This window comes from Eucyclogobius newberryi, unplaced genomic scaffold, assembly GCF_026437365.1.
Source record: "Eucyclogobius newberryi isolate DKJ021-1_F unplaced genomic scaffold, fEucNew1.0.hap1 SCAF_11, whole genome shotgun sequence".
In the NCBI taxonomy this organism is placed as follows: domain Eukaryota; kingdom Metazoa; phylum Chordata; class Actinopteri; order Gobiiformes; family Gobiidae; genus Eucyclogobius; species Eucyclogobius newberryi.
This window is the reverse complement of record NW_027315735.1, coordinates 690,992-702,470: the sequence shown is the minus strand read 5'-3', so window position 1 is coordinate 702,470 and position 11,479 is coordinate 690,992. Positions and strand designations below refer to the sequence as shown.

The following is an 11,479-nucleotide window of genomic DNA, read 5'->3' as shown; positions in this document are numbered from 1 at the left end:
TTCTGTGTGGAGTCGATCAAATCATTACAACTGCAAGCTTAGTTTAAGCATGTCGGGGTAAAGCTAGCTTTTGTTTGATTCCCCATGTAATTCCCTCTGTGGGCAACAAATCCTGATGGGAAAGCCTGAGTGAAAGTAATGTGTGGTTTTCATCCATATTTTTGAGTTTTAAAACATGAGATGCCAAAGTAAAGGTGCTCAAGAGCGAGTTTAAAGGCCAATAACATCACAAAGAATGCATCATGTGTGTTCTGGATGTGCTGTTGTGTCCATCAAGAAGCTGAGGGAGAGAATACAACCTGTGTGGAGGATTTCATAAGGTTCAAGAGAGGCAATTAACTGTATTTGGAATGGTCAAAAGTCCTGCAAACTGGCAAACATGATGCATTCTGCAAAGTGAGAAAGATGCATGGCTTGCCAGACTTTACAAAGTGAGGACGAAACCGTGTGATCACAAGTAACACGACCAGTAGATGACGTTGAAGAAGAGGAAGGAGAAGGGGAAGAGCGCTCTGGCGTACAGGTCCACCCTCTTGGCGGCTGATGGGATGACCGGTTTGGGGGGCGGGGGCCTCTTTCCGCCTTTGGACTGAGATTTGCCGTGGACGCCGCCCAAGTCGATGGGCTTGCCGTAGCAGTCAAAGTTCGAGAGCTCAAAGTCCCGCGGGAGGGAGCCCACGATGCTGAAGTCGCTGGTGCGGAGGTCCGACTTGGAGGTGCAGACTTTCTTACAGCGCGTCTCCGCCACCTGCCGGACAGACAGGCGACAAACGGCAGGGTCATTGGATAGAAGCACGAATGCACTTAGAGGTGACATCTGTATCATCTTATCATCGTGTGCAATGTCGGTGTGAACGGAGTAATTGTACACAGTGTTAATGTTGTATGATGTAATGAAATATGATGTGGAAAAGTACTTCTGCCGTGGACACAAGAAATGGATACTTTTGGAGCTCACTTAAGGCGGAAACAACACCAACGATCAAGGACGGACAGTAACAGATATTAGACAAATTGAGAAAATGACACTTGAAATGAATTTGGAAATGGACAAATTTGACAAAACAAGTGCGACTCATATTTTCATTTGAATGTTACTGATTTTGTTTCTTTTGATGTGTCGTGCTACTTGTGTTTTTTTTGCAGTTTTATGGTTGTGTTCTGTATTATTTATTTATTCTAATGAATCAAAATACAATAATTTAGAAAAATAAAATACAGTTTGGGCTCAGTCAAAGACCCTCGACCATCCAACCCATCAGGACATGTCAGATATGAATCAATAATGAATAAAATAATAGTCACCTTTTCAAAATTACCTTGAAATAACTGCATACATTTTTATACAAGTGGTATTTGTTCTTATTATTACTACACAAATACATTTTCTTATGGAATAACTTTCTTTCAAAATGTAGTCCAAAATATGCACATACTAATCTAAATAATCATTATCTGTTAAAGCCACGAGTCACCAGAAAATGACACACACTCATTTAAATACAATTCTACTCCTAACAACTTTATAAAGCAAGTACAAAAGTACATTTAGCATCATTTGAATATCTTTGAAGGCTAAACCTCTTAAAGAATCAACTTTCATTTTCATTGAACATTGTTTAGTGTAGCTGTATTTCAGATAAACTCTGATCAATCATTACAAGACAAATGATTCAGATCCTTGTGTTATTACATCATTATCCAGACATTTCTCTGGGGACTTCAGTACAATCTCCAGTGTGAGTGGTGCTTACCACAGTTACTCTTCTCATTAAATCTTCATTATTATGACGTACTTTTGACAAGAAACCCTGATCCTCCCGTAGTAATGTAGACCTGGAGCTCAATGAATCTCCACTTGGAGGCGGAGCCCGTGCACTCTGGTGGAGGTGGGAGTGTCTCACAGTGTTTCACAGACAGAGCTGTGGAGTGACTGAAGGAAAGGGATGAGATGATGGGCTGGATGTTGTGGAGGAGGAGGAATGAAAACAATGAATAATATGTAATATGCTTACCTGCAGCTGGATTTAAAATTCATCAGAAAAAGATGCACGCGCGAGCTAATTAAGCACTTTGCTGCAGTCATTAGTCATCAGAAAGTGACCCATTGTACCACATCATTTATGGATCCGTGTGGTTTTACATTGTCCTAAATTGAGCAATTAAAATGTTTTCTGTTTTGCCTTCCTATAAGTGATCTGTTCTTTTCTTCTGTATCTGCCTCTGTATCTTCCTGCGTTGCAACAATGAAATTTCCTCATGTGGGACAATAAAGGAATATCTTATCTTATCTTATCAAATGGTGTGGAGCTGTTGCTTAGGAGCTTCCAGGAACTCTCCGCTCACTCCGAAGGTGATTTTAGAAGAATAACCTTGTGCACTAATGTAAAGATATAATTGTATTCCTCCTGAGTCTCTGTTATAAAGACTCAATTTCATGCAATCGCCAAAAGGAAAAGCTCTGTGGCATTTTTGTTTGTAAAAGTAGCACGCTGGGAGATGGATGTAGAAATCCCCCGTGTGATCAACCAAACACCACTGGCTGGATGGAATTGTATATTCTAAAAAGGATATTTTTATTAGAAAGGCATCAAACCATTGCTCTTGAATGAAGCCACTGATTCTGAACCAGGGCCAGGGCCAAAGTGCGGCCACAAGCACCTCAGCTCCATCTGTCTCATGTAACAGATGCTATATGAGAGCGGCCGAGGTTAGTTAGTGAAAAAAAGAATCAAAAATCGAGCTCTAAGGTCAAAAAAGTTGTAATAGGCTATATTAGCATATCAGAAACTCAAGCGGCGTGGATGCAGGGGATTTAGTGCCCTCTAGTGGCAAACATCACATTTCTGCACTTTCGAAAGGCCTTACATCCCGTACTGCCCGGTGGTCGAGTGGTTAAGGCTGCAGCACATATGCCAGGCTTCATGTGCAGCCGGCCGCAGTGTTGTGAGTTTAATTCCCCGTTTTGACAATTTGCTGCATGTCCTCCCTTCTCTCATCCCCATTTCAAGCTAAAACTGGCTTGTCTAATAAAGTCTTCAGGCCAAAAAAAGTCCTGCTACGTTATGCAACGCAACTATTTTCCAGGTTTACACCCTTAAATACAAGCTCCCCCTGCTGTACTCACATGTAGCGTGCTAACGTGCAGCGGCGTGCCCCCGGTCCCGTTCACCGTGTTGTTCCGCGCTGCCTGGCTCTTCCCCAGCGCCTTCTCCTTGGCCGCCATCTTGGCCTTCTCCGCCTCGATGCGCTTGGGGCTGTTGAGCATCACCTGCACCACGGCGTACTCCACCAGCGAGGCGAACCCGAACAGCAGGCACGCGATCAGCCAGATGTCGATGGCCTTCACGTAGGACACTTTGGGCAGCTCCGAGGCGAGCGACGTGCACTCGGAGGACAGGGACAGCACGGAGAGGATGCCTGCAACAAGAGGTGGGATTTAGAACGAGCTGTTGCCATCATATGCTCAGCAGAGAGGAAATACGTGTAATAAACGAGAGACCAGGGGATCCGAGGCACTATAGGGAGATACATATAGAAGTTATGGAAATGACATCACATTCATCACAGCTCACAGGTGAACTGACACTGTGTTGCACAAAATGTGGATTTATTTCATCTGTTAAATGAAAATGATGTCAGAACCTCTATTGAAATGGTCTAACAGACGAATTTAGGAGAAGCAGTTTTTTATCGTTCAAAACAATAATATATCAAAAATATACAGTGAGTAAAGTATTTGAACAACCTGCGATTTGACAAGTTCTCCGGAAATCACATTGTATGATTTTAAATATATTTGTGTATGTTGTTGCTGCAGATTAGTGTTTTGTTTTGTTTTTTTGGATGTCTCTCACAGTGGAAATGCACCTACGATGAAAATGTCCGACCGCCATCATTTCTAAGTGGGAGAACTTACAAACTTGTGGGGTGTTCAAATAATTCCCTCACTGTCAGGGTTACAGGGCAGATGTGACGCCTACATTTTTGGTTGATTCTGTTTCATGCAAAGAAATGTGTGCATTGTATTCTTTATGCAACTGAAATAAACACTCTCACTCTCTGAACTGAACCAGACGTACTCACCTTTTCTGTTTGATGAAAGGAAATGCATTTTGCCATTAGTTTTGACTTGAATTCAGCATTTGTCACAGTTCGTTAGTGAATAAATAACTTACATAACATATTTAGATCAGACTTTAGAGTTATCTGTGTATTACAATTTGAAGTGAAAAAGCTGCTTTCCTGATATTTTAGACCGTGCACTAGTTCATAAACTTCAATCTAAATCCTCTGCTCTGCTGCCTGCTCAGCCTGCAGGGACAGAAGTCACCTTGATGGAACAGAATGTGGAGAATGAGGATGGATGTGATGCAAAGGTTACACAATCCTTTGAGCGCTGACATGTCTCCATTATTCAGGCACTTGTTCTATCTCACATATTTTACAGAGGAACTGTTCCGGTTCTTTGCTTGAGAGCTAAAAAATGATAGAAAATCAATATCATGTGTGATTAGTATGGGAGCAGGGTAAGTGTGATTTGAAGTTTCACTGTAAATATAACAACTGTTTGAGCCAGTAAACTGCAAGAAGTACATTGTAGTCATAGTATATAAACTAGAGGCTGTTGCTGAATAACGAGAAATGACAAATATCGATAAATGATACACTTTTAAAAGAGACTTATTATGCCTTAATGTTCAAGGTCTAGTATTTAACTTTTCTGATGGAAAAACAACTGTAATTGAATAAAGGCAAGTTATAGACTGTAAACTTAGTGCAATACAGGCAGAGCAATAACAAGTTCATGGAGACTCAACCAGAAAAGTTACATATCTCACCTTTAAAGAACAAATATGATGCATTATTAGGCCCGAGCGCCACAAGCTGGCGAGAGGCCTATTAGTCTCGTAAGGCCGTGCGAAGCACGGCTGCGAAAGTGCGCACGTAGTGCGCACGAAATCGAGCGCAAAGCGCTCGCCCACTTCCAAACACTCACTAACGCACTCCTCCACTCACGCACGCCCCGTGCATACTAATTAGTAGTAGGAAAATGGAACATTACCGCTGTAAACGGGCGAAGCCCGTGCAAAAGTGCGCACGCGGTCGTCATCCCCATATAAAGCACTCATTTGCGCTAAGTAGCTCACGAATACGTTCCCCATCTCTTGCATGTTCCGTGCATATAAACATGTAATGCAACAATTGAACATTATTACTGTTTAGAGGGCCAAAAACACAAAGTGGGTGGAGCCCACTCAAAATTAACGAAAGTACCCGTCAGTGACCAGGGACCCACACCATGAGGTAGGAAAGCGCGAGCGCTTTCCGAAAATGTATAGTTTATGATATTTGAAAAATGGGAAACATTGTTTTCGCATCGGAATATTATTCTTTCTTCTTCTTCTTCTTCTTCTTCTTCTTCTTCTTCTTCTTCTTCTTCTTCTTCTTCTTCTTCTTCTTCTTCTTCTTCTTCTTCTTCTCGGGACCAACCCCCCTATTTTTCACCTAGTGAACATTGACGAAAAGTCACAAAAATGTTCACACCTCTAAAAATCGTGCCTCTCTACATTCTGGCTATTTCCCTTTTCTAAAATAAAAAAATGTGCGCGTCAGCGCCCCCAAATGTACCAAAAATGCATTGAGATAGGAAATGACCCAAAAAAATCTGATCGTAGAATCATAAAATTTGGCGCAGAGGTAGATGGTGACAAGAGAAGTAAAAAATATTATTACAGCAACGCCGTCCGCCCAACCAAATGTCGGCCATATTGGTTCAAAAATGGCTAAGCATGACTCGGGAGTTTTTCCAAATGTCGTACTTTTACGAACTCCTCCCAGGGCGTTGGCTCTAAAAAGCTGAAATTTGGTGAAAATGCTACTAAGGAGTGGGACATCAAAAGTTATTCAAATTACATTGATACCTGTCACGGTCTCTGTGCGGCGAAGCCGCAAACTGTAGCTAGAATTTCAGAAATCTCCCAAATTTAACATTTCTGCCGTTTGCGCAGATAAAGTCTGAATTGCGTCAAATTAGAATCAGTTGTTAAACTCTTTGCCCTAAACCTACTTGAAGTGAAATTAATTAATTTGGCACCACAGCGCCCCCTACAGATTTTATATGGAGGTTAAATGTTTAGTTTTGCGAAATTATCTGAAATTTGACTCAAAACTCAATTTTGGCCCCATCAAAAAAGTCAATGAGACCCATGTCATAATTGTTATGGCGTTGCCGTAGCGATGACCGAAACCTCCCATGTTATTCCAATGGGGAAATCGCCAGAACATGTTTACACCTTAGACTTTCACGAACCCCTCCCCCTCAGGGCGTTAGCGCAATTAACTTGAAATTTGGTGAGACTCATCTTCAGGACCATCAAAAGTTATCCACATTTTTATTCAAAGAGTCACGGTGTCTGTGCGGCAAAGCTGCACATTTTGCCAAGAATTCAAAATAAAATTGCTTTTTGATGTAAAACAAAGGGGAGAAGATGTGACAGCGTCACAGATTCAGCAGTAGGCGTAATAAAAGGACAATTGGGGCGCGTTAGCGCCCCCTCCTCTTGCGGCGTGGCGGCGGCGTGGCGAGGGCCGATCATTGCCGCTTGCGGCTATATTTTCTATTGTTTTCAGCCTTTAAACATGCTCTTGAGTACCTTTATTTTGGCATGTCATGTTTTTGAACTATACAAAACCTGTATAAAAACCTATAAAAAGTTAACATCTGTTTCTCTGCTGTTTCCCATGGGACTAACTCAGGTTTGGTTCCATCTACTGGCTGCAGAGGGAATTACACAGGTTAATAATGCTAGGTTGCCACACAGTTGGAATGATCTGTCTGACAATGATTTATGGACTTAAAAACAGCACGGAAGATTCTCAGAACGACTACATCACAGATGGAGTCTTTTTGACGCTCAGAGGGGAGAGGACTTTCTATTTAGGATTCATCAAACAAGTGTGAATGAAGATAAAAGCTACTCCAGGTATGTTGTTGGTGAGGGAACACTATATTCATTAGAGCACATGATAAAATATGATTAAAAGTGTAAATAAAAATGAAGGTGATGACACGTTTTATTCATGTGACACCAGCTATGGTAGAGTTAGTCAAAGTGCTAATGTTTTGACCTAGTTTATGGAATAAACTATGTACACGTGGCCATAGCTAGCGCGTTCCAAATAGGAAGTGAGAATTGGCTCCGTCAGATCTGGCTCCTAAAGACACAGCCGTTTAGTATGTTTTTTATTCTGCTATTGTCTTTGTGAACCTTCCCGAGGTCCGCTCCTAGTGAAGTGCCCCATGGAAACCAGCAGTGCGGTCGGGAAGTCATAGACATTTAAATACGTTCAATGCTAATTATGTCACTCACTTAGCAACTCAGCTAGACCAGGAAGATATGAAGGACGTATAGGCCAGTCCCCTGTATTTCTTTCCTATAAATGTTAGCATAAGCCTGTAATAAATGCAAATTCTGAATAATGTAAAGGGTTTGGGCCACATTTATGTCTCAATAAAAGTCATTGTAGAGTTTGGTTTTTTTTATCTTCTGTGCTTCTGGTAAGAATATAAAGACAGTAAAACATCCTCTTTTACATTACAGATGAAAAAAAAACATAAATATCAATTATGAAAACGTTGTAAATACTTAAATATGGTGATTGGCTTCAGCATTGATTTGTTTGTAATGGAACGTTCCATTTGACGTAACTTTGGTTTGCATTCTCCAAGTAATCGAGTCTGAACAACAGGCAGAGATAGAGAATTGTGCATCTACTTTGAATGCCTCTGATTGGTTGCCATGAAATGCACTCAAATGTCCAAATATGGAAATAACCTCATATTAGTTGCTATATCTAGTAGCCTAACTTAAACTGTCTGGAGCGGAAAACTTCATTAATTTGTATTTATTTAAGGACAATGCCTAATGAACATTTAAACACATTTAAATATGCCACATTATTGCCCTATTTAATGTATTAATTTCCATCTGCAGACCCCCTGCAGGATGACAGAAAGATAAAACACACACACGCACGCACACACACACACACACACACACACACACTCATGATCATGATCATATTAGTACAAACATCCAACAATAGATAACACGAGTGTGACACGGATCATCTGTATTGCACATTTCCCATGTTGCAGCATGAAGTTAAAGCGTCCTTACCTCCACTTCTACACAGTCCGTGGTTTAAGGTTAATATTACTGGGGCAATGCATACGATATTAAAAGTGGCATCAACTGTAACAAACATGAGTGAAATTATCTATGTCAAAGAGTGGGTTTAACAGGCTATTCAAATGTGCATGGATGTGTTTTGATGACATCCAACTATAATGAACCATCGGAGCACAGAATGAAAGCAGAGGACAGACAGAAGGCATACAAAACAAGTCTGAGAGAGGAGCTTTGGTGTGACTGACCTGCACTGATCCCATTTGAGGAGTCAGAGGAGGCTTCAGCTGGAGCGGGGGCTGACGGACCACTGGACACAGGATGGACACAGGATGGACAGAGCGGTGGACAGGAGGATGGAGGAGGAGGTGGTGAGAGTGAATGAATCATGAGCGCTCAGCATGCTCAGAACACTGTGTGGACGAGACACATGGAGGACAAGATGGGAGTAGCTAATAGTCACATACAACGTCCAATTCTTTGAGCTTTAGCCCTTGAATGGTTTTCTCAATCATTTGGTGGAGCACGTTTTCAGTCACCGCCTTCCAGTGAAGAATGTGTTGAGCTGAACCCAACTTTATTCAGGCTTCCCGTCCAGGGAGCTGCTAGAAAGATCCACTAGGGGGCGCTCTGCTTTTGCAACAGTGAGCGTTTTAAAATCATAATTTCAACGGGAAGATGGCGATTGAGAAATATTTGAACATTCGAGTCAGTTTCAGGGTGTATTTTGAAAGATCAGACACATTTTTGGGTGAGTTGAGCTAAAGTGTCACTTAACAGATGTATAGCTGTAACATTGGACATTTTGCATGTTTTTTTAAATAAGAACTTTACACATTTCAGTGCAGTAGAGATATTATAAGTCTACCCGTGCGTATTTTTTGTGACGTTGACAGGTTAAATTGAATAACGAGTTGAACTGTACTCCAAAAAGGTACATTTTAGTTCAATATCGGCCAATACTGATACACAGTCCAACCCTAATTTGTGAGAAAAAGTAAGAAAGTTGCCAGTATTTAACATGAAAAACATTTAAAATAATCCCCAGCATTTCAATTCAAAGTCTGATGACAGAAATTGTCTTCCATAAATGATGTCCCGCACACAGTGGACAGTGCTGTGTGGACAGGTGAGTGGTAAAGTCCTTGAGCTTGTCTCTGGTGATGGTCTCTGCGTCACTCGTCCTTCAAACACCGGGAATATCTCTTTTATCGCCTGATATTTGATGATTTCACACACAATTACTTCACTGACAGAGGCTGAAACCCAACATTGACTTTGCACTATTCTGTCCGCTTAAGAGGCTTTTTACAGCAGAAGGTGACTATTCATAAACTTTATTTTATTTTTTATAAGAGACAAGGAATGATCAAATTATGAATGTGTTCAGTTATTTGGCTTGTGAATGATGACTGATATTTTCCTTTACTAGTATATATTATATATATATATATATATATATATATATATATATATATATATATATATATATATATATATATATATATATATATATATATATTATTTTTTAAGTTGTAGTAAACCACTTATGTCATGTAACAATTAAAGTTGATTAATGTGCAATGTCCCATATTTAAATAAATAAACTGTATTTCTACTGCATTTCCCTTTAAACTCACTTTTAAACCGTGTAAAGTACAGATACAGGAGCAAAAGAAATACTCAAGTAAAGAAAAAAGTAGCACATGGAAAATTCTATTCAAGTAAAAGTTTTTGAAATACCATTTCAAAAAATGTACTTTAAGAATAAAATTGTTAACATTAAATGCGCAACGTTAAATGCAGTGATTTTGATAAAGAATTGGATGATATTTGGTCAACAGTAGCAATATGACATCTTTGGTAAAGGTTAGGGTTAGGGTTAAGGTTAAGGTTAGGGTTAAGGTTAAGGTTAGGGTTAGGGTTAAGGTTAGGGTTAAGGTTAAGGTTAAGAGTTAGGGTTAAGGTTAGGGTTAAGGTTAAGGGTTAGGGTTAGGGTTAAGGTTAGGGTTAAGGTTAGAGTTAGAGTTAGAGTTAGGGTTAGGGTTAGGGTTAAGGCTAGGGTTAGGGTTAGGGTTAGGGTTAAGGCTAGGGTTAGGGTTAAGGTTAGGGTTAAGGTTAGGGTTAAGGTTAGGGTTAAGGTTAGGGTAAGGGTTAAGGCTAACCCTTGGGCTTGAACACTTTATGCAGGGTTAGGGTTAGGGTTAGGGTTAGGGTTAGGGTTAGGGTTAAGGTTAAGGTTAGGGTTAAGGTTAGGGTTAGGGTTAAGGCTAACCCTTGGGCTTGAACACTTTATGCAGGATGTCACCATGAACGTGCTAAAAGTCACTTCTCAAACCAAATGAACAATTCTTTTCAGTCCACTTCAAAAGTTATGCAGTAGAAAGTACAGATACATGCGCTCAAATGTAAAAGTGAAACTTCCTCTGTAAAATGAACTTAAGTAAAGTACAGATAGCTAAAAATGTACAGTACTTTGTTAATTTCCACCATTGTTGTTCAAACAGAATAATGATGTATATCACTGTTATAAGGTCATAGGCCATATTGTTAATTTTTAAATGTATTTTTTGCTGCTATTTTTCCCGGTTTAATATATGTGTTGTTTCTAGGATTGGATTGATGAACTGATGTTTGTGCCCATGTGTCATTAGTCCTCTGTAAATCAGAACAGACTGGAGCAGTTTAGGAAAAAAACACTGACAAATATTAGCCAAATGTTCAATATCAGATTATGGCAGGCACTTATAAATTGGGCAACAAATTGTAAAATATTCAGAAAATATAACCAAAAAACACATCTTGAAATGCACCTACTCCTGGTCTGGTTTAGTTCAGTGTTTATTATACATATTATACATGTGACTCTGTGTGTGTTTTTGATTCTGAAGCCGATACGTTAGTTCCCACTTCCACTAAAATAGTTTTGGATTTCTAGTGAAATTTGTGAAATAATTTGCTTTGAACATATTATTTGCTTCTCTAGATGTTCCTGCAAACCCCAGTCATCCAGGGAAGTTGCAAAAAAATGTCATTCTGTCAACTGGACAAAGGTTTTAATCCAAGCAGGTTCTTCAGTTCTGACAGGTTCAGGTGAGTCACTGCCCTATATCTGTCTGATGGGAGGAGCTAACTACACTGAAGCTAACACGCTTGTTGGTATTTAGTTAGTCACCCTCAAGGGTTAGTGCCTGGTCCTTTCCTGTTCACCCTGTACATTCTCCCACTTGGCAACATCCTCCTCAGGCCCAATCTTTCATCTGAATTGCCTGACTCTGTCCATTGCT

The 11,479-nt window shown here is 40.2% G+C and overlaps 1 protein-coding gene across 2 annotated transcripts in view; it reads right to left on the bottom strand.

The window, feature by feature from the left end:
- Positions 1 to 398: 398 nt before the first annotated feature.
- Positions 399 to 11,479, bottom strand: part of glrbb (glycine receptor, beta b) — a 66,691-nt gene continuing 55,610 nt past the window's right edge. The window contains exons 9-10 of one of the 2 annotated variants that reach the window (XM_072434649.1): positions 3,128 to 3,420; positions 399 to 748 (exon numbers count right to left, since the gene is read on the bottom strand). In XM_072434649.1, the coding sequence (XP_072290750.1) occupies positions 452 to 748; positions 3,128 to 3,420 (590 nt within the window). In that variant the 3' untranslated portion in view covers positions 399 to 451. Of the gene's footprint in view, positions 749 to 3,127; positions 3,421 to 8,457; positions 8,606 to 11,479 lie in introns of those variants that run through there. The other variant, XM_072434657.1, reaches the window with a different exon arrangement.